Genomic DNA, 24,222 nt, shown 5'->3' on the forward strand with positions numbered 1-24,222 from the left:
TCAGCAACATGTCTGTCTCTTTAGCAATATACATATTTGTTTCTTTAAAATCGTTATGATGTATGTTCTGGGGTGAACCATGCCACCCTTAGAATAAAATTAGGAACAGGAAAGAGGCCATTTAGCCCCTCGAGCCTGTTCTGCTATTCACTGAGATCATGACTGATCTGTAACCTAACTCCATTGTCCCTTATCCCTTAATACTTTTGGTAACAAAAGTCTATCAATCTAAGTTTTAAAATGAACGCTTAATCTAGCATTGGTTATGGCTTCTGGAAGAGAGTTCCAAATTTCTACCCTCCTTTGCATGTAGAGGTGTTTCCTAGTTTCACTCCTGAAAGGCCTGATTTTAACTATGATCCCCCTAATCCTAGATTCCCCAGCCGGTAGAAATAGTTTCTCTCTCTCTGTTCTCTTTAAAACCATGAAAACTATGATCAAACCACCCTGTTAGCATTCTGAATTCCAGGGAACACAGCCCTAATTTGTGTGATTTCTCTTCGTAAAATAACCCTTAAGATAACAGGTATCATTCTGGTAAATCGACACTGCACTCCCTCTGAAGCAAAAAAAAATATCCACCCAGACCCCATTTTCTCATCCTCACTGCGAGCTGGGAATTGATAACTGTAGCTACCTGCATTTATATAGCACCTTTTGCTAAAAACGTCCCAAGGCATTCCACAGGAGTAGTTATCAGACAAAATTGGATGCTGAATCACACAAGATGATGTTAGGATAGATGACCAATGACCAATAAGCTTGGTTGAAAAGGTGGGTTTTAAGGGGGTAGAGAGGGAATTTTAGATTTTGGGCCTTGGCAGCCCAGTGAAGCGAACAAAGTCCACAATGTGCAAGAGGCCGGAATTCGAGGAGCGCAGAGATATGGTAGAACTGATGAAGATCACAGAGATAGGAAGGGAGTGGGGCTCCAGAGAGGTTTGAAAACAAGGATGAGAATTTTAAAATTGAGGTTATGCCAGACTTAGTGGGAGGTCAGCGAGCACAGGTGGTGGGGTGGGCGAGGGGGGTGATGGGTGAACAAGACTTGATGCGAGTTAGGAGATGGCATCAGAGCTTCGGATGAGATTATCTCTGGAGAAGGTCAAAGATGAGAGGCTGGCCTGGGAGATCCAGAGTGTAGACGTGGAGTTCGTAGTCCAGTACATATACTTTGTGGGTTCCTGAATGGAGATTTCTACAAACTAGATCCAACTAATTTGGACTTCCAGGAAAATAATTTTTTTCCAAGGTTTTTCAGATCTTCCTGTGGCCACAGCATCAATCCAGACAGAAGACCTGCTGGTATAAGGTCGGTTTGTATGGTGTCAGCCGCCCTCAGTTAGGAAGCCGTGGGTTCAAGCTGCACTCCAGAGGCTTGAGCATAATCCAGATGATCTCAGTGCCAGGACTAAGTGAGTGCAGCACGATGAGGGGCATTGCCTTTTGAGTTGAGATTTGAAACCAAGGCCATGAATGCACTCCCAGGTGGACACAAAGGCTCCACAGCACAATCTTGAGTAAGAGTAGAGGGAGATCTCCCCAGTGTCCTGACCGATAGTTATCATGTTGCTGTTTGTGGGATCTTGCTCTCTGTATATTGACTACCACATTTCCTATATTAAGACGTTGTACACACCCCAAGAGTACCTCACTGGCTGTGTAGTGCTTTGGAGCATTGCAAGGCTGTGCAAGGGTCTATATAAATGCCAGTACCCCCTTTCTTTCTGTATGTGCTTTCCCAAGTGTCTCTCTCTCCTTTTTAAATCATAGAATGGTTACAACACAAGGAGGCTATTCAGCCATTGCATCTATGCCAGCTCTAAGAGCTCCACCTCCCATATTTTCCCTGTGGCCCTGTGACTTTTTTCTCTTCAGATAATTACCCCGTTTCCTTTTGAAAGCCATGATCAAACCTGCCTCCACCACACTCTCAGGCCATGCGTTCCAGACCCTATAACCATTCGCTGCATAAAAATGTTTTCCCTCATATCACCCTTCATTCTTTTGCCAATGACCTTAATTCTGTGTGCTCCGATTTTTGACCCGATCTACTCTGCCCAGACTCCTCCATGGTTTTGAACACCTCGAACCAATCTCCTCTCGGCCTTCTCTAAAGCAAGCCACCCTCCCCAGTCTAACCACACAACTCCTCATCCCTGGAAACGTTCCCATGAATCATTTCTGCACCCTCTCTAATGGCCTTGACATCCTCCCTAAAGCATGCTGCCCAGAACTGGGCACAGTGCTCCAGTTGAGGCTGAAACCAGCCTGAGAGATTAACCATGACTCCCTTGGTATTCATGCATATACGTAAACCCAGATCAGCCATGATCTTATTGAATGGTAGAGCAGGTCTCGAAGGGCCGAATGGCCTACTCCTGCTCCTAAGCCCTATGTTCCGACAGATGAGTGATCTTACAGATGCTCCGGTGATTTTTAATGTGTCCCCCTTCTATCTTGCTTTTCTTACACATTGCTGTCCAATGTGATCACCTTTAAAGTTATTGATGCAAAATAGAAGCTGCAAGATGTGTACAACCTTGTACTGATTTTTCATTTTGCGTAAATGTCATCTGTGCCCTTTGTGTGCATGATTTAAACACAGCCCATTTCTCTCTGAGAATTGGGAATCATTCGTCAGTTGGTTGTTTCACTGTTGAGAAGACTACAGGGGGCTCCTCGAGAATAATGTTCCCTCAGACGAAACCCACTTAACTTGGTAACTGGGCTGGAGGATCCAGACAAGGGCTAAGCTAGCGCGTTATAAATCAGTGGCTCAAAGCGCAGCCAGAGTCCTGCACCAAATTTTGGGAGCCACGCTCTAGAACAAAATGTCAAGGCCTTGGAGAAGGTGCAGAGGAGATCGACTAGAAGGGAACCAGGATGAATGACTGCACAGAAAGCCAGATGGTCTGCCCTGGAGATGATGATAGCTGAGGGCACTGGGGAGAACTCCCCTCCCCTCCCTCCTCCTCTTCACAATAGTGTCCATGGGGTCTTTTGCATCCACCTGAGAGGGCAAATGGGGCCTCGGTTTAACACCCCATCTATTAGTGCGGCACTCTCACTACTGCCCCTCGGGCAGTGCTCCCTCGACACTGGCCCTTCGGGTGGTGCTCCCTCGACGCCGGCCCCTCACGTGGCGCGCCCTCAACACCGGCCCCTCACGTGGCGCTCCCTCGACACCGGCCCCTCACGTGGCGCTCCTTCGACACCGGCCCCTCACGTGGCACTCCCTCGACACCGGCCCCTCACGTGGCGCTCCCTTAACACTGGCCCCTCACGTGGCACTCCCTCGACACCGGCCCCTCACGTGGCGCTCCCTCGACACCGGCCCCTCACACGGCGCTCCCTCGACACCGGCCCCTCACACGGCGCTCCCTCGACACCGGCCCCTCACACGGCGCTCCCTCGACACCGGCCCCTCACACGGCGCTCCCTCGACACCGGCCCCTCCCATGGCGCTCCCTCGGCACTGGCCCCTCATACGGTGCTCCCTCGGCACCGGCCCCTCACGCAGCGCTCCCTCAACACCGGCCCCTCACACAGCGCTCCCTCAACACCGGCCCCTCACACGGCGCTCCCTCGGCACCGGCCCCTCATGCAGCACTCCCTCGGCACCAGCCCCTCACACGGCGCTCCCTCGGCACCAGCCCCTCACACGGCGCTCCCTCAACACCGGCCCCTCACACAGCGCTCCCTCAACACCGGCCCCTCACACGGCGCTCCCTCAACACCGGCCCCTCATACAGCGCTCCCTCAACACCGGCCCCTCACACGGCGCTCCCTCGACAAATGCCCAGAATTTATTTATTTTTTTTACTTAAAGCTATGGGTTTGAACTTGAAGCCATGACCTTCTGACTCCGAAACCAGTGTGTTAGCCACTGAGGTGGGGCTGAGATCAGCTTTGGACAGACAGGGCTTACAGTTTGAAGACCCCTGCTCTGCCTTGCAGGAGCAACCAATCCACAGTGACCATGGCTCCTTCCCAAAACCAGGAGTGGGCATCTTTTCCTTAGCAGATGGGTTATTTCTATTGTCCTTGGGAGATCTGGCTCTGAGGGTTGGAGATTTCAGACTGGCTGCTCGTTGCTAACCTGATCGCCAGAGATTACTTGCAGGCGAGAAAAAGTTATCTAGCAGTGGCCCTGTTAGAAAGCCAGCCATTGGCAGCTTTTGTGGGTCCCACTTCTGGTCAAGGTTGGTGGGGGGGGGGGGGAGCATGAGAATGTTTTTCTAAGCCGCGAGGTGTTTGTGATCCGGAATGCACTGCCTTGGTGGAAGCATATTCAATAGTAACTCTCAAAAAAAAAGCATTGGACGAGTACTTGGAGGGGTAAAAATGCAGGGCCGTGGGGAATGAGCAGGCGGGAGTGGGGCTAATAGTGTAGCTCTTTCAAAGGGGCAGCACAGGCTCAGCGGGCTGAATAGTCTCCTCCTGTGCCGGTACCATTCTGTTAACGGAATGAAAGAGTTTAAGGCTTGAACAAATAATTAAGAAACAGGTGACGCAGCCCGACGTTAACTTAAGAGCAACTCCTTGCCAACTTGCCTTTGCTTTTGTGAAATATTCTGCCCCGTTTCTGTTGCCTCCCCCAATAACTTGTCATCAGCCTAAGTTTGTCTTTAGGCACCATCCGGATGTCCAACGCTTGAGTTCTCTCGTTGCAGGATTGGTCGTCTCTTCGATGGAACCGAACCCATCGTCCTGGACAGCCTGAAGCAGCATTACTTCATTGACAGGGATGGTCAGATGTTCCGTTACATTTTAAACTTCCTTCGCACTTCAAAACTCCTCATTCCTGACGATTTCAAGGTACGTTGCCACGCCCAGAAACCTCCGCTAACGTACAAAGATGCAGTTTTAGAATTGGGGACCTGGCGGTGAAATTCTCCCCACAATTTCCATCGAGCTACAGCACTGGCAATAAGCTCACTGGGGGTAATGGACAGGGTGGATAAGGAGCAGCCCTTCCCCTTAGTTGAAGGGTCAGTCACGAGGTTCAAGGTGAGGGGCAGGAGGTTTAGGGTGGGGGGGGGACATGAGGGAAAACTCTTTTACCCAGAGGGTGGTGACGGTCTGGACTGCGCTGCCTGGGAGGGTGGTGGAGGCGGGTTGCCTCACATCCTTTAAAAAGTACCTGGATGAGCACTTGGCACTGTCATAACATTCAAGGCTATGGGCCAAGCGCTGGTAAATGGGATTAGGTAGGTAGGTCAGGTGTTTCTCACGTGTCGGTGCAGACTCGATGGGCCGAAGGGCCTCTTCTGCACTGTGTGATCCTGTAATGTTTGACTTTATTTATTCAGGACTTCAGTTTATTTCGGAGTTTAGAAGAGCAAGAGGCAACTTGATTGAAACCTTTAAAGCCCTGACGGGTCTCGACAGGGTGGGGGTGGAGAGAATGTTTCCTTTTGAGGAAGAATCTAGAACGAGGGGGTCACTGTTTAAAAATAAGGGGTCACCCATTGGAGCAGAGATGAGGAGGAGTTTTCTTCTCTCAGAGGATGGTGAGTCTTTGGAACTCTCTCCCTGAAAAGGTGGTGGAAGCAGAGTCCTTGAATATTTTTAAGGCAGAAGTGGATAGATTCTTGGTTAGCAATAGGTTATCGGTAGGGTAGGTGGGATGCAGATTTCAGGTTACTATCAGATCAGCCATGATCATATTAGAAACAGGCTCGCGGGGCTGAATGGCCTACTCCTGCTCTTTATTTGTATATTCGTAAATCTCCTATCTCTCCTGTGCCATAAGATCCTAAACAGGAAATCAGCTCCAGTGGTCTCAGGTCTCAGAGCTACGGCTCTGAACGTGTAATACATTAACAACTTAATGTAAAAAGTATCCCATTACAGGAGCAGTACATGCAGTGTTATTACGGCACATGGCCAGAAGCTTGGTCAAAGAGCTAGGTTTTGAGGAATGTCTTAAAGGAAGAGAAAGAGATGGAGAGGCAGAGAGGCTTGTGGAGGGTGTTTCAGACCTTAGGGGCTGGACAGCTGAAGGCATGAGCTCCAATGTTGGAGCGATTAGAATTAGGGATAGAGAAGAAGTCAGAATTAGATGAGTGCATATATGTCAGAGGATTATGGGGCTGGAGGAGATTAATCATGTACAACCACACGAATACCTGTTGTAGGAAAATGAAACATCTCTGCTCTTGTGTTTGCCAAAAGCTGGTTTTCGATGCATTGTTGAAGCCATGGAGATGGATTTTGATTCTACATCTGCCCATGATATCCTAACCTGGAAGCATCTGATGTTGACGCTGGTTGACAAAAATAGGATAATGTTTCATTCACTGGTAATATCTGTCAAATCGATAAGAATAAATATTTTAACATAGAATTGTTTCATGCACAATTCTGGGACATGCAGAGAAATCTCAACAAGTCAGTTTTACAGTAAAGATAAACACCCAGGAACAGGTGAAGGCCCTTCAACCCACCAAACATGTCCTATTATTCAATTAGATCATGGCTGATGTGTATTTTAAATCCAATTACCCGTCTTGAATCCATAACAAAACTCTACCAATCGCAGTTTTAACATTTTCATTGGACCCCCAACCCCAGTCTAAAGCTTGTTGTGGGGAAGAGTTCCAGATTTAAAATACTCTTTGTCTGGGGAGGTGTTCCCTGGTTTCACCCCTGAATGACCTGTCTCTAATCGTAATGTCATCCCCCCCCCTTGTTCTGGACTTCCCAAGCCCCTCCTATCCCCACAAGAGGAAATAGTTTCTCTCTATCTACCCTATCAGTTACTTTAATCATCTCAAGCACCTCAATTCAATCACCCCTTAATATTCAAGGGAATACAAGCCTTGTTTTTGCAACTTGCACTCAGAACCCCAACCCTAATGCACCCTTTAAACGCTCTTATCAGTGAATCTGCATTGCACCCTCTCCAAGGCTAGTGGAATCCTTCCTGAGGAGTGGTGCCCAAAATGGAACACAGAGCTCCGAATGGATCCAACCAGAGCTTCACACACCTTCAGATAACTTCTACCCTTAGCATTGCAGCCTTCTTGAGATAGAGGCCAACATTCCAATTCACTTTTTTTTCTGAACCTGCTCAAGTCATTTTCATCATTTCTCTGCATGGATCCCTCAATGTCTCTTTTCTCTGCTCAGAACACACTGATCTTTCTTTCTCAGGTCTGTTTTTATTTCTGATTTCCAGCATCTATAGTGTTAGGCAAAAGCACTCAGGGTTATAGAACCAAGGCGAGCAAATGGAGTTAAGATACAGAGCAACCATGGTCTAGTTGAATGATGGAAAAGATTTGAAGGACTGATTGGCCACCTCCTGTTCCTATCCAAATATGAGTGTTAATTACCCCTTTGTTAATTTGTAAAAAGATGCTTCCTTAACTCTCAAACAAATAGATGTATTTTTCTACTTTTTAAAATTTATTAATTCTTAAGATTTGGGTGTCGCTGGCTGGGCCAGCATTTATTGCCCATAACGAGTTGCCCTTGAGAAGGTGGCGGTGAGCTGCCTTCTTGAGCCGCAGCAGTCCATGTGGTGTAGGTACACCCACAGTGCTGTTAGGGAGGGAGTTCCAGGATTTTGACCCAGCGACAGTGAAGGAACGGGGATATATTTCCAAGCCAGGATGACTTAGAGGGGAACTTCCAGGTGGTGGTGTTCCCATCTATCTGCTGCCCTTGTCCTTCTTGATGGTAGAGGTCACGGGTTTGGAAGGTGCTGTTGAAGGAGGCTTGGTGAGTTGCTGCAGGGCATCCTGTAGATGGTACACACACTGCTGTCACTGTCAGTTATGGAGGGAGTAAATGTTTAACGTGGTTCCAATCAAGTGGGCTGCTTTGTCCTGGATTGTGCCAAGCTTCTTGAGTGTTGTTGGAGCTGCACTCATCCGAGCAGGTGGGGAGTATTCCATCACACTCCTGACTTGTGCCTTGTAGATGGTGGACAGGCTTTGGGGAGTCAGGAGGTGTTATTGGCCGCAGATGTCCCAGCACCTGACCTGCTCTTATAGCCACAGTATTTATATGGCTAGTCCAGTTCAGTTTCTGGTCAATGGTAACCCCCAGGATGTTGATAGTGGGGGGATTCAGTGATGGTAATGCTATTGAATGTCAAGGGGAGATGGTTAGATTCTCTCTTGTTGGAAATGGCCATTGCCTGGCACATGTGTGGCACAAATATTTCCTGCCACTTGTCAGCCCAAGCCTGGATGTTGTCCAGGTCTTGCTACATATGGAGATGGATTGCTTCAGTATCTGAAGAGTTCGAATGGTGCTGAACATTGTACGAACACTCCACTTCTGACCTTAAGATGTTGGGAAAGTCATTGATGAAGCAGCTGAAGATGTTTGGGCCCAGGATACTACCCTGAGGAACTCCTGCAGTGATGTCCTGGAGCTGAGATGATTGACTTGCAACTACCACAACCATCTCCCTTTGTGCTAGATATGACTCCAACCAGTGAAGAGCTTTTCCCTCTGATTCCCAACTCGGTCAAATTCTGCCTTGATACCAAGAGCAGTCACTCTCACCTCACCTCTGGAGTTCAGCTCTTTTGTCCATATTTGGATCAAGGCTGTAATGAGGTCAGGAGCTGGGTGGCCCTGGCAGAACCCAAACTGAGTACCAGTGAGCAGAATATTGCTGAGTAAGTGCCGCTTGATAGCCCAGTTAACAGCCCTTCCATCACTTTACTGGTGATTGAGAGTAGACTGATGGTGTGGTAATTGGCCGGGTTGGATTTGTCCTGCTTTTTGCGGACAGGACACACTGGGGCAATTTTCCACGTAGCTGGGTGGATGCCAGTGTTGTGGCTGTACTGAAACAGCGTGGCTAGAGGTGTGACAAGTTCTGGAGCATGAATATTCAGTACTATTGCCGGAATGTTGTCAGGGCCCATAGCCTTTGCAATAGCCAGTGCCTTCAGCAGTTTCTTGATATCACATGGAGTGAATCAAATTGGCTAAAGATCTGTAATGCTGGAGACCTCAGGAGGCTGAGATGGATCATCCATTCGGCACTTATGGCTGAAGATTGTTGCAAATGCTTCAGCCTTGTCATTTGCACTGATGTGTGAGGCTCCCCCATCATTGAGGATGGGGCTATTTGTAGAGGTTCCTCCTCTATTTAGTTGTTTAATTGTTCTCCACCATTCACGACTGGATGTGGCAGGACCACAGAACTTAGATCTGGTCAGTTGGTTGTTGGATCACTTAGCTCTCTCTCTCGCATGCTGCTTCCAGTGTTTGGCATGCCACTGGTCCTGTGTTATAGCTTCGCCAGGTTGACATCTCATTTCTAGGTATGCCTGGTGCTGCTCTTGGCCTAGTCCTGCTCCTGATTCTGGTGTTCGTATGTATGCCCTCCTGCACTCTTCACTGAACAAGGGTTGATCCCCCGGCTTGATGGTAATGGTAGAGTGGGGGATATTCCTGTCACGAGACTACAGATTGTGCCTCGTGTGCCCACTTTTGAGTTGTTAGGTCTGTTTGAAATCCTATCTGATGGGGATGGTAAGTTCTCCCAGTGTCCTGGCCAATATTTACCTGTCAAGCAGCATCTCTTAAAAAAAAAATAAACAGACCTGGTCACCATCTCTTTGGTGTTTGTGGCATCTTGCTGTCTGCAAACTGTTTACCACGATTGCTACTTACAACAGTGGCTACACTTCAAAATGTCACTGACTGCAAGAAGCTTTGGGACTTCCTGAGGTGGTGAAAGGCCTTAATCTAAACGTACCCCTGTTCCAGCCGCTGAGTTGGAGGCAAGGCAGAGCTATCAGCCTAGGGAGACTATTTACAGAGTCGACTGAAGATTCAGCAGCAAACATTACCAAAGTTGCCGCAATGCCTCCCAATAGATGATTGTTGCAGGGATACAAATTGATCATTTCTCCAGTAAAGTGCGTCAAGTGGAGATTGTGTAGAATCAAGGCTGGTAACCCTGACTGACAAAGGAGGCAAGAAATAAGAGCAGGAGGAGGAGCTGTGGCCCCTCGAGGCTGCTCCACCCTTCATCACGATCGTGACTGACCTTCTGCCTCAACTACCTTCCACACCATCTCCATATCCCTTAATTCTTTTAGTGTGGAAAAAATCAATCGACCTCTGGCTTGAATATATTCCACCACAGTAGCACACTGGGGTAGAGAATTCCAAAGATCCACAACCCTTTGAGTGAAGAAATTTCCCCTCATCTCAGTCCTATAGGGCCGACCTCTTATTCTGAGGCTGTAACCCCAGCCAGGGGGAAACATTTTCTCGGCATCTGTCCTTAAGAATGTTATATGTTGCAGCTAGATCACCCCTCGCTTCTAAACTCCAGAATATGCCTTGTTTACTCGATCTCTCCTCTGGAAACAACCCCCTCATCCCATGAACAAGTCTGTGAAGGGGAGTCATACGGACTCACAACGTTAACTCTGTTTCTCTCTCCACAGACGCTGACAGACCTGCTGAGCATTTCCAGCATGTTCTGTTTTTGTTTCTGATTCCCAGCATCCGCAGCATTTTGCTTTTATCTGAAGAACCCTCATTGCACTCCCTCTAGGGCAATGTAACCCTTTTCAAGAACATACATACGTAGGAATTAGGAGCAGGAGTAGGCCATTCGGTTCCTCAAGCCTGCCCCGCCGTTCAATAGGACCATGGCTGACCTGATTGGAGCCTCAACCCCACTTCCCTGTCTACCCCTGATAACCTTTGACTCCCTTGTCAATCAAGACTCTATCTAACTCAGCCTTAAAAATATTCACAACAGCCTCCACTGCTCCCTGGGGAAGAGAATTCCACAGGCTAATGACCCCCCGCAAGAGAAAAATTTCCCTTCATCTCCATCTTAAATGGGAGCGCCCTTATTTTTAACCGAGGTCCCTAGATCCGGTCTCTCTCAGGAAGGGAAACACCCTTTTAGTATCCGCCCTGTCAAGTCCCCTCTGGATCTTTTTGGATAAGGAGACTAAAACTGTACACGTTACTCCAGGTGTGTGGCCTTATCATTGTAAGTATAATAAAATCTTTATTCCAATGCTCCAACCCCATTGTAACAAATACTACGATATCATTTTGTCTTTCAAATTGCTTGCCACACCTGTTTGGCGCTTTACGTATAAGGACACCCAGGTCCCTCCAAATGCAAGCGTTGAGCACAAAAATCGAGGCTGACACTGCAGTGCAGCACTGAGGGAGTGCTGCGCAGCTGGGAGTGCCGTCTGTCGGATGAGACGTTAAACCGAGGCCCCCTCTGTTTGCTTGGGTGGATGTAAAAATTCATGGCACTATTTTGAAGAGTGTCCTGCCCAAAGATTTATCTCTCGCTCCACATCACAGAAACCGATGATCTGGTCATTATCATATTGCTATTTGTGGGAGCTTGCTGTGCACAAATTGGTTGCTGCATTTCCTGCCTCGCAACAAGGGCTAGACTTAATTGGCTGTAAAGTGCTTTGAAACATTCGGTGGTCATGTAAAGCGCTATATAAATGCAAGCCTTGACTTTTTTCTCTTTCAATTACCTAACCACCTCCATTCAGCTGGGACCAGGTATGTCACTGATTGGAGCCTTAACGTAAATGCAAGTCTTTCATTTTTTTTTTATGTGTATCTGTGGTGTCAGTAAGTCTATCACTGCATGTAGTGCAAATGCCTGAGGATGTATTTTAGTATTAGCCAACTTTCTAAAGCACCTTTTGTTGCTTGTGCTGTGTTTAGGATTACAGTTTGCTATACGAAGAGGCCAAGTACTTCCATTTGCAGCCCATGCTAATTGAGCTGGAGCGGTGGAAACAGGAGAGGGAGCTGGGCCGGTTCTCACGGCCATGTGAGTGTCTGGTGGTGCGAGTGGCCCCCGACTTAGGGGAGCGGATTACTCTGAGCGGAGACAAGGCCCTGATCGAGGAGGTGTTCCCGGAAATTGGGGACGTGATGTGTAACTCCATCAACGCTGGCTGGAATCACGACTCCACACATGTCATCCGCTTCCCCCTCAATGGCTACTGCCACCTCAACTCTGTCCAGGTATGGTTCGTTTCGTTTCTTCACACGTACTTTTCCTTCGCTCTTTAGGGAATAGTGGGGAAATGTTGGACGAATTAGGAGGCTGATTGTCAGAGCTGTTTGAACCGTGTCATGGACACTCCTTCTGCGGCCAACGAGTCCTGGAGCGGGACTTGAACCCTGAGCTGAGAGACAGGGACGCCACCCAGTGACCCACAAGACTTTCCAGGTATAGTTAAAACTGCTGATGGACAAATATTGTATGTTGGAAGGAGTAGCACTAAATTCAGGCCTTGCAGTTGAATCATTTCTGTAAACTTGAGCTCATCCAAAACTGCTGCCCTGTGTCTTAACTCGCAGCAAGTCCTGTTCCCTTATCACCCTTGTGCTCGCTGACCTACATTGAACCCCCTGTCAAGCAGTGCCTTGATTTTAAAATTCTCAACCTTGTTTTCAAATCACCCCAGGGCCTTGCCCCTCCCTATCTCGGTAATCTCCTCCAGCTCCACAACCCTCCGAGATATCTGTGCTGCCCTAATTCTGGCCTCCTGTACATTCCGAATCATAATCATTCCAACATTGGCTGTTCCTTTAGCTGCCTAGGTCACAAGCTTTGGAAGACCCCCCCCCCCCACCCCCATGCACCTCTCCACCTCATGTTCCCCCCTTTAAAAGATTCCTGAAAATCCACCTCATTGATTAAGCTTTAGAACCTCTAACCTGATTATTTCCTATGTGGCTCAGTCTCATACTTGGTTTTCTAATGCTCCTGTCAAGTGCTTTGGGGCATTTTATAATGCTAAAGACTTCATAACGATACATTTCTATTGTTCACCCAATCACAGAATGGTTACAGCACAAGAGAAGGCCATTCCGCCCATCGAGTCTGTGCAGGCTCTCCAAAGGAGCAGTTCACCTGCTGCCACTTTCCTGCCTCCTCCCCATAGCCCTGTGCATTCTTCCTTTTCAGATAATAATCCTTAATTGAACCTGCCTCCCACCACACTCTCAAATGGCGCATTCCAGATCCTAACCACTCACTGCACGAAAAGTTTTTCCTCATGTCTCTGTTGCTTCTAGTAGTGTAAGGGTATCTGGCACAGCAAGGGTTAACGTGGGACTGGGGAACAATACCGCACACAGTGTCTTGTAAAGAGACATATGACCTGAGGCTAGAAAGTTGTGGACTCGACAGAGACCTATGTACAGGCAAGCAGGAGTTAGTTCATAGCTTGGGCTGTACCCTGAATGTACGTACATAGATATGTGTTATCAATAAACATTTAATGTTCAACCAAGTAAGACTCTGACCCTCTTCATGAGACCTACTGCACAGACATACAACGTGGTGCATACGAATTAGGAACAAGAGGAGGCCACTCTGCCCCTCGAGCCTGCTCCACCGTTCAATAATACCATGGCTGATCTAATTGCAACCTCAACTCCACCTTCCACCGACCCCTGATAACCTTTCACCCCCTTGCTTATCAAGAATCTATCTACCTCTGCCTTAAAGAATGTCAAAGACTCTGCTTCCACCGCCTCTTGAGGAAAGGAGTTCCAAAGACTCTCCGCCCTCTGAGAGAAAAGAGTTCGCCTCATCTCTGTCTTAAATGGGCAGCCCCTTATTTTTAAACAGTGACTCTTAGGTCTAGATTCTCCCACAAGAGGAAACATTCTCTCCACATCCCCCCTGTCAAGACCCCTCAGGATGTTTTGATCAAATCGCTTCTTACACTACTAAACTCCAGTGGATACAAGCCTAGTCTGTCCAACTTTTCCTCGTAAGACAACCCACCCATTCCAGATATTATTGTAGTAAACTTTCTCTGAACTGCTTCCGACGCATTTACATCCTTCCGTAAATAAGGAGACCAACACTGTACACAATACTCCACATGTGGTCTCACCAGTGCCCTGTATAACTGAAGCATAACCTCCCTACTTTTGTATTTAATTCCCCTCACAATAAACAATAACATTCTATTAGCTTTCCTAATTATCTGCTGTACCTGCACACTAACCTTTTGTGGTTCTTTTTTTTATTTATTCATGGGATGTGGACCTCACTGGCTAGGCCAGCATTTATTGCCCATCCCTAATTGCCCCTTGAGAAGGTGGTGGTGAGCTGCCTTCTTGAGCCGCTGCAGAACATGTGGTGTAGGTACACCCACAGTGCTGTTAGAGAGGGAGTTCCAGGATTTTGACCCAGCGGCATTGAAGGAACGGCCGATATATTTCCAATCAGGATGGTGAGTGGCTTGGAGGGAAACTTGCAGGTGGTGGCGTTCCCATGTGTCTGCTGCCTTTGTCCTTCTAGATAATAGTAGTCGTGGAAGGTGCTGCCTAAGGAGTCTCTGAAGCGCACCTTGTAGATGGTACACACTGCTGCTACTGTGTGTCGGTGGTGAAAGAAGTGAATGTTTGTGGAAGGGGTGTCAATCAAGCAGCTGGTTTGTCCTGGACAGTGTTAAGCTTCTTGAGTGTTGTTGGAGCTGCACTCATTCAGCCAACTGGGGAGTATTCCATCACACTCCTGATTTGTGCCTTGTAGATGGTGGACAGGCTTCGGGATGTCAGGAGGTGAGTTACTCACCATGGGATTCTGAGCCTCTAACCTGCCCTTATAGCCACAGTATTTATATGGTTGGTCCAGTTCAGTTTCTGGTCAATGGTAACCCCCACTCCAGGTTGTTGATAGTGGGGAATTCAGTGACGGTAATGCCATTGAATGTCAATAGACAATGGTTAGATTCTCTCTTGTAGGAGATGGTCATTGCCTGGCACTCCTGTAGCGTGAATGTTACTTGTGACTTATCAGCCCAAGCCTGGATATTGTCCAGGTCTTGCTGCATTTGGACATGGACTGTTTCAGTATCTGAGGAGCCATGAATTATGCTGAACATTGTGCAATCATCAGTAAACATCCCCACTTCTGACCTTATGATGGAAGGAAGGTCATTGATGAAGCAGCTGAAGATGGTTGGGTCGAGGACACTACCCTGAGGAACTCCTGCAGTGATGTCCTAGAACTGAGGTGATTGACTTCCAACAACCACAAGCATCTTTCTTTGTGCTGGATATGACTCCAACCAGCGGAGAGTTTTCCCCCTGATTCCCATTGACTCCAGTTTATCTAGGGCTCCTTGATGCCACACTCGGTCAAATGCTGCCTTGATGTCGAGGGCAGTCACTCTCACCTCACCTTGGGAGTTCAGCTCGTTTGTCCATGTTTGAACCAAGGCTGTAATGAGGTCAGGAGTTGAGTGGCCCTGGCGGAACCCAAACTGAGCAGTTCAGTTATGCAGCTCACTAGATCACTGGTCCCAGCACGGCTCAGGTGTAGACCATCCCAATGGTATAGCCCTTGCTTTTCCCAATACTGGTGCCAGTGCCCCAGGAACCGGAGCCCACTTCTCCCATGCCAGTCTTTGAACCACACATTCATTTGCACATGGCTCAGGTAAAATTCCAGAACCTTTGAGGTTCTGACTGTTTCTTTGGTGCTTAGCTCCTCATACTGACTATGCACAATCTTGTTTCTTGTCCTGCCTATGTCGTTGAAGTTGAATCCGAAACTAGGGTCTTGGATCTAAATAAAGGGAACTACGAGGATGTGAGACGCGAGTTGGCAATGATGGATTGGGGAACCTTACTGAAAGGGTTGACAGTGGATAGGTAATGGCTAATATTTAAGGAACGTATGCTTGAGTTACAGCAATTATTCATTCCTGTCTGGCGCAAAAGCAAAACAGGAAAGGTGGCTCAACCATGGATTACAAAAGAAATTAAGGGTAGAATTAGATCCAAAGAGGAGATGTATAAAATTGCCAGAAAAAGCAGCAAGCCTGAGGATTGGGAACAGTTTAGAATTCAGTAAAAGTGGACAAAAAGATTGATCAAAAAGGGGAAAATGGAGTATGAGAGTAAACTTGCAGGGAACATAAAAACTGACTGTAAAAGCATCTATAAATACGTGAAGAGAAAAAGATTAGCAAAGACAAGTGTGGGTCCCTTACAGTCAGAAATGGGGGAAATTATAATGGGGAACAAAGAAATGGCAGAAGAACTGAACACATATTTTGTTTCTGTCTTCACAACAGGGGACGCATAACTTCCCAGAACTGTTGGGGAACCAAGGGTCTAGTGAGAGGGAGGAATTGAAGAAAATCAGTATTAGTAAAAAAAAATGGTGCTAGAGAAATTAATGGGGTTAAAGGTTGAAAAATCCCCAGGGCCTGATAATCTACATCCCAGAGCACTAAAGGAAGTGGCCCTGGAATTATTGGATGCATTGGTGGTCATCTTCCAAAATTCTATAGACTCTGGAGCAGTTCCTACAGATTGGAGGGTGGCAAATGTAACCCCACTATTTAAAAAAGGAGGGAGAGAAAAAACATAGAATTACAGACCAGTTAGCCTAACATCAGTTAAAAACAAAATACTGCAGATGCTGGAAATCTAGAACAAAAACAAAAATACCCGGAAAAGCTCAGCAGGTCTGACAGCCTCTGTGGAGAGGGATACAGTTAACGTTTAGAGTCCGAATGACTCTTCATCAGAACTAAGGAAAAATAGAAAAGAGGTGAAATATAAGCTGGTTTAAGGGGGGGTGGGACAGGTAGAGCTGGATAGAGGGCCAGTGATAGGTGGAGATAACCAAAAGATGTCATAGACAAAAGGACAAAGGTGTTGACGGTGGTGATATTATCTAAGAAATGTGCTAATGGGGACATTAAAGGTGGAAGCAGCATTTCACTTGCACTTCCCTCAATTTAGCCTACTGCATTCGCTGCTCCCAATGTGGTTTCCTCTACACTGGAGAGACCAAACGCAGACTGGGTGACTGCTTTGCGGAACACCTTCGGTCTGTCCACAAGCATGACCCAGACCTCCCTGTCGCTTGCCATTTCAACACTCCACCCTGCTCTCATGCTCACATTTCTGTCATTGGCTTGCTGCATTGTTCCAGTGCAACTCAACGCAAACTGGAGGAACAGCACCTCATCTTCCGACTAGGCACTTTACAGCCTTCCGGACTGAATATTGAGTTCAACAACTTTAGATCATATACTCTCTTTTCCTTCCCCACCCCCTTTCCGATCCCCCATTTTCCAATAATTTATATATATTTTTCTTTTCCCACCTATTTCCATTATTTTTAAATGTATTTCCATCCATTGTTTTATCTCTACCTTTTAGCCTATTTTGATTCCCACCCACCCCACCCCCACTAGGGTTATCTGCCCCTCGCTCGTCGGAGAGAATCGGCTGTAGAACTGGCAGCTGAGACAGCATTTGGGCTGAGATGTCCGATAACATGTAGAATTACATTGGAGATACAGCACAGAAACAACCCATTTGCCTCAAATGGTCTAAGTTGGTGTTTATGCTTCACATGGAGTTTCCGCCAACTTTACTTCATCCCATCCCACTGACGCAACCTTCAATTCCTTTCTCCTTTGTGCACTTAGCTTGAGTGTATCTATACTTTTCGCCTCAACTACTCACTATGGTAGCGAGTTCCATTTTTCTCATCACTCTGTATAAAGAAGTCCCCCCTGAATTTCCTTCAGGATTTTACAGTGCCTCCTTATATTTATGGCCAAAAGCTTCCCAAGCAGGAGCATCTTCCCTATCTCTATTCTTTGGAATACCTTTCAGAATTTAATTCAAGCGTCTGCCCTTCCCAGCCTTCTCTTTTCTAGAGAAGAAGTGATGTTGCTCCATAAAGACAGGCCTTTTGAAGACCTGGGGCCAATTTGAGGACCCATTGAGAAATATTCCCAGGTCTTCAAAGCTACATCATCGTCCTTTAAACAACGGCCTCCCTGTGCGGTGCCACCACAAGTGTCCAACTGAGTAGCTTCCTCACCTTCATTGAAGAGCCTCTCTCCGAAGAGCGGTTTTCACCAGCACATGGAATCGGTCTGAGCTGAAAAAGCAAATCAGAGCTACAGAAGAATCAGTCTCCCAACCCTCCCCCCACCACCTCATAACATCCCCCATCCCCAAATTCAGGGCAAGAGGGTTATCTGGTTGTTGAAGTAAAAATGGAAAATTACTGGACTGGATTTTGGATTGCTTTTGCCCAGTAATTCTCAACAGGACAATTGCTGATGAATTTGAGAACTAGGGCGTTACTGTTTAAAAGTAAAGAGTTGCCCATTTAAGACAGAGATAAGGAGAAATTTTTTCTCTTGAGTCTTTGGAACTCTTGTCCTCAAAAGGCAATGGAAGCAGAATCTTTGAATATTTTAAAGGCAGAGGTAGATGGATTCTTGACTAACAAGGGGGTGAAAGGTTATTGGGAGTAGTCAGGAATGCGGGGCTGAGGTGACATTCGGATTAGCCGTCATCTTATTGAATGGCGGAGCAGGCTTGAGGGCCGAGTGGCCTACTCCTTCTAATTCGTATGTTCGCATGGATTGATTGTGCTGATTGGGTGCAATGAAGTAGGGAGGGCGATGGTCAATTGTGGCGTAAACACCAGTGTGGACCAGTTGGGCCCGAATGGTCTGTTTTTGTGTTGGTCGGTTTCTATGCTGTGAATTCTATGTAAATGGAATGAGGATTTGAATTAGAAGAATTGGTGCAATTTTCCCACATCCGCCCCCGCCCCCAAGAAACTTCTGAGTACTTTGTACTTGGAATCTATTTAGCTTTCTTGGTCAGCAAGAATATTTCCCAAACATTTAGGTAAGTTTTTAACATATTCAGTAGCAACACGAGTGGTGTTTTCCACTAACAGGATGCTGCCATTGAGCCAAAAAGACATTCTGCCTATCACACAAATGAGTAATATGGCGTGTGAATTTCAGTGCCTGTGTGGTCAGGATACATAGGCAGTATGTCCCAGTCACTAGTGGGTCGTGTCAAACAGCACGTCCCTTCTGCTGTTCGCAGTAGGCAGAGTACTGACCGTGTTCAACCAACCTGTGCTTGCAAAACTCAGAACATAATGTCCACCATTCGGTGTGATCCTACACTTGGTTAGCACTTGTTAAACAGCCCCGAGTCTGCTAAGAATCTAACAACTAATTTAAGATTATCGGTTGTGATTGGTTGAGGCGTTGTCATGGAGAATGTACCAGGGAACTTTTGTGCCCCATGCTTTTGTTTAATTGGAAAGAAGGGCAATGCCATAATATCAAATTATATGGGGCATGGATAGGGTAGACAGGAAGGAACTTTTCCCCTTGGTGGAGGGATCAATAACCAGGGGACATAGATTTAAGGTAAGGGGCAGGAGGTTTAGAGGGGATGTGAGGAAGAATTTTTTCACCCAGAGGGTGGTTGGAATCTGGAACTCACTGCCTGAAAGGGTGGTTGAGGCAGAAGCCCTCATAACATTTAAGAAGTGTTTGGATGTGCACTTGCGATGCCATGGCAAACGAGGCTATGGGCCTAGTGCTGGAAAATGGGATTAGAATAGTTAGATATTTGTTTGACCGGCCCAGACTTGATGGGCTGAAGGGCCTTTTTCTGTTCTGGAGTCCTCCAGGACTCTGGTGTGCTGACAATGTGGCTCACTTGTGCTTGCCATTCATATACAGGATCCTGTCCTCTCCAGGCAGAAGGAACATGTCCAGGCATTGCGCTTCTTTCGAATTCAACAAAAGCATGGGGGCACAATAGTTCCCTGGCAGATTCTCCATGACAATGCCTTGACCAATCAGAGTCGACTTGCCAACCAACCAGCACCCCTTTTCTCATGCAGTATAAATCATTGTTCCCTTTAAAATTTGATATTCTTGCGTCTGACCTGATGAGTACAAACAAAAAGGTTCAATAGCTTATCGCTTTTTCAGAAATACTCAATTTCTGTGCTATCAAACGACTGTTAAGGGTTATGCTCATTTGATACCCAAGTACGCAAACTATAAAAACTGTTTTAAAATTGGGAAGTGATCAAATGCACTTCAGCATCTCAGTGCCACAACTGAAGGGACAGCACCTCACCTTCCGGATAGGCACTTTACAGCCTTCCGGACTTGACGTTGAGTTCAACAACTTCAGACCATGTACTCGCTCCTCTTGCTTCACCCTTTCTTTTTATCCCTTTTTAAAATATTTTTTTTTTTATCTACTCGTTTTTATTTTTACCTATCATTGTTTTATCCCCCCTTTATCCCCTTTTCTATCCTTTTTTCCCCAACCACCGCTCCCTCCCCCACCCCCAAAAGACCCATCTGTTACTTGTTCCATATTGTTATTTCAAAGAACCCTGACCAGTGTTCCGCTATTAACACATTCTGCTTTCTTACCTTTATGCTACTATTAGCACCTCCTTTAGTCCTTACCACTACAATTAACACTCCCTTTGTCTTTCTATTCATGACAACTTTGTCAATCTCTTCTTAACCCCCGCATATCGCTGACCTTCTATCCACTTTCACCTGCTCCATGCCCTTAAACTGTATAAATTCTGTCATGTTTCTACCTCACTTTAGCTCTGAAGAAGGGTCATACAGACTCAAAACATTAACTCTGTTTCTCGCTCCACAGATGCTGTCAGCTCTGTTTCTCGCCCCACAGATGCTGCCAAACCTTCTGAGTTTTCCTAGATTTTCTGCTTTTATCTCAGTGCAGTTGTGCTGCAAGTGTGTGAAGACCCAGAGGACATCTCTTAGGTTTAAATTCTTCACCGGTTTTTAATCAAGTTTCATATTACTTTCCCTGTCAATCACTGGGTTTACAGTCAAATTAGATCATCATCTTCTCTCACACTCCATTGTAGAACCATAGAAAAGTTACGGTCCAGAAAGAGGCCATTCAGCCCATCATGTCTGCACCCGCCAAAAAAGAGAAAAAAATTAGCCGGCCATTTTAATCCCATGTTCCAGCGCCTGGTCGGGAGCCTTGCAGGTTCCAGCACTTCAGATGCAGATCCAGGTACCTTGTAAATGTGTTGAGCGTTTCAGCCTCACCCACCAACTTAGGCAGCGAGTTGGTGTTGCAGACACAATGGGCCGAATGGCCTCCTTTTGCACCGTAACAAGTCTGTGATTCTGATCCCAGAGAGTTGTCGGGCTGGAGGGGATAACAGAGACAGAGAAGGACAAGGACACGAAGGGATTTGAAATGGATGAGAATCTTAAAGTTGTGGCATTGCTTAACCAAGGGCCAATGTAGGTCATCAAACAAGGAATGATGGGTGAACAGTACTTGGCGCAAGTTAGGACATGGGCAACAGGATTTGGATCGTCCAAGGTTTTGAGGTTGGGAGGGCACCCATGGGAATAGTCAAGTCTTGGAGGTATAGCATAGAATAAGGGTTTCGACAGCAGTGGGAGAGTAGAGTCGGGAGATGTTACAGAGGCAGTCTTTGTGATGTCGTGGCTATGTAGTCAGAAGCTCATCTCAGGATCAATATCTGGGCGTCCATGAGGCACTGTGGGACATCAGCAGCAGCATTGCATATACCACAATCTGTAACCTCATAGCCCTGCATATCCCCAACACTCCCATTCCAACCAAGCCAAGGAATCAACCCTGGTTCAATGAAGAGTGCAGGAGGGCATGCCAGGAGCAGCACCAGGCATACATGAAAATGAAGTGTCAACCTGGTGAAGCTATAACACAGGATTACTTGTGTGCCAAACAGCAGAAGCAGCAAGTGATAGACAGAGCTAAGTGATCCTGTAACCAACGGATCAGATCTAAGCTCTGCAGTCCTGCCACATCCAGTCGTGAATGGTGGTGGACAATTAACCAACTCACTGGAGGAGGAGGCTCCATAAATATCCCCATCCCCAATGATGGGGGAGCCCAGCAAAAGGTAAGGCTGAAGCATTTGCAACAGTCTTCAGCCAGAAGTGCCAAGTAGATGATCCATCTGGGCCTCCTCTTGAGTACCCCAGCATCACACATGCCAGTCTTCAGCCAATTCGATTCACTCCACATATCAAAAAGCAGCTGAAGGCACTGGATACTGCAAAGACAATGGGCCCTGACAATATTCCAGTACAGCCACAACACTGGCACCTACCCAACAAAGTGGAAAATTGCCCAGGTATGTCCAGAAAGCAGGACAAATCTAACCCGGCCAATTACTGCCCCATCAGTCTACTCTCAATCTTCAGCAAAATCATGTAGGGTAGGGAAACTTCTAGAAACAATAATTAGGGGCAAAATTAGTCATCATATGGATGAATGCGGGTTAATAAAATGAAATCAGCGTGGATTTCTTAAGGGAAAATCATGTTCAACTAACTCGCTGGAGTTTTTTGAAGAGATAACAGAGAGAATTGATGAAGGCAATGCTGTCGATGTGGTGTGTGCATGGACTTCCAAAAGGCATTTGATACAGTGCCACACAACAAACTTGTGAGAAAAGTTATAGCTCATGGGATAAAAGGGTCAGAAACAACACGGATACAAAATTAGCTGACAGGAAACAGTGAGTAGTGGTTAATGTATGTTTTTTGGGCAGGAGGAATGTTTGGAGCAGAGTTCCCCAAGGGTCAATTTGGAACCCTCGATTTCTGGATATATATTAATGACCTGGACCTTGGTGTACAGGGCACAATTTCAAAATTTGCAGACCATACAGAACTTGGAAGCATGTGAACCATGAGGAGGATAGTGTAGAACTTCAAAAGGACATCAACACGTCGGTGGAATGGGCAGACAAACGGCAAATGAAACTCAACGCAGAGCAGTGGGAAGTGATTCATTTTTGTGAAAAGAACATGGAGAGACAACATAAAATAAGGGGTACATCGCTAAAGGGGGTGCAGGAGCAGAGGGACCTGGGTGTATATGTGCATAAGTCATTGAAGGTAGCAGGACAGGTTGAGAGAGCAGTTAATAAAGCCAACAGTATCTTAGGCTTGATTAATAGGGGCATGGAGTACAAGAGCAAGGGGGTTAAGTTGAACTTCTATAAAAAAAAATTTCAGCCTCAGCTGGAGGATTACTTCCAGTTCTGGGCACCGAATTTAGGAAGGAGGTGAAGGCATTGGAGAGAGTGCAGAAAAGATTCACAAGAACAGTTCCAGGGATAAGGAACTTCAGTTGTGAAGATGGATCAGAGAAGTTAGGACTGTTTTCCTTGGAGAAGATAAGGCTAAGAGGAGATTTGATAGAGGTGTTCAAAACCATGAGGGGTCTGGACGGAGCAGATAGGGAGAAACTGTTCCCACTCATGAAAGGATTGAGAATGAAAGGGCACAGATTTCAAGTAATTGGCAAAAGAGGTAAAGGTGAAATGAGAAAAGACTTCTTCACACAGCGAGCATTTAGGGTCTGGAATTCACTGCCTGACAGTGTGGTTGAGGCAGGTGCAATCGAGGTATTGCAAAGGAAATTAGACCGTTATCTGAAAAGGAAGACTATGCAGGGTTATGGAGAGAAGGGAACTAAGTGAAATGCTTGTTCCGAGAGCCAGTGCATTTACGATGGGACAAATGACTCCCTTCTGGACTGCAGCAATTATGAAATTCTATGTCATCGAGAGGGTATCAAGCAGCACTTACACAGCAATAACTTGCTCACTGACACTCAGTTTGGGTTCCGCCAGGGTCACTCACCCCCTGACCTCATCACAGCCTTGGTCTAAACATGGACAAAAGAGCTGAGCACCCGAGGGGTGGTGAGAATAACTGGCCTTGACATCAAGGCAGCATTTGACCCGAGTGTGGCATCAAGGAGCCCGAGCAAAACTGGAGTCAATGGGAATCGGGGAAAACTCTCCACTGGTTGGAGTCATACCTAGCACAAAGGAAGATGGTTGTGGCTTTTGGAAATCAATCAACTGAATCCCAGGAAATCACTGCAGTGCACTACCTTAGGGTAGTGTCCTAGGCCCAACCATCTTCCGTTGCTTCATCAATGACCTTCCTTCCATCATAAGGTCAGAAGTGGGGATGTTCGCTGATGATTGCACAATGTTCAGCACCATTCGCGACTCCTCAGATACTGAAGCAGTCCACGTCCAAATGCAGCAAGACCTGGACAATATCCAGGCTTAGGCTGACAAGTGGCAAGTTACATTCGCACCTCTCAAGTGCCAGGCAATGACCATCTCCAACAAGAGAGGATCTAACCATATCCCCTTGACATTCAATGGCATTACCATCACTGAAACCCCCACTATCAACATCCTGGGGATTACCTTTGACCTGAAACTGAACTGCACCAGCCACAACCAGTACTGTGACTACAAGAGCAGGTCAGGCCTGCGGTGAAGTATGAAGATGGTTGTGCCTCAGACACTACCCTGAGGAACTC

The 24,222-nt window shown here is 46.7% G+C and overlaps 1 protein-coding gene across 1 annotated transcript in view; it reads left to right on the plus strand.

Annotated features, from left to right (window-relative positions):
* The window catches only part of LOC121278750, a 77,227-nt gene that overhangs the window by 49,194 nt on the left and 3,811 nt on the right, over nt 1–24,222 (plus strand). The window contains exons 3-4 of the mRNA XM_041189145.1: nt 4,677–4,821; nt 11,704–12,009. Of these exons, the coding sequence (XP_041045079.1) occupies nt 4,677–4,821; nt 11,704–12,009 (451 nt within the window). The remainder of the gene's footprint in view (nt 1–4,676; nt 4,822–11,703; nt 12,010–24,222) is intronic.

Source organism: Carcharodon carcharias, chromosome 6 (genome assembly GCF_017639515.1).
Source record: "Carcharodon carcharias isolate sCarCar2 chromosome 6, sCarCar2.pri, whole genome shotgun sequence".
NCBI classification, from domain to species: domain Eukaryota; kingdom Metazoa; phylum Chordata; class Chondrichthyes; order Lamniformes; family Lamnidae; genus Carcharodon; species Carcharodon carcharias.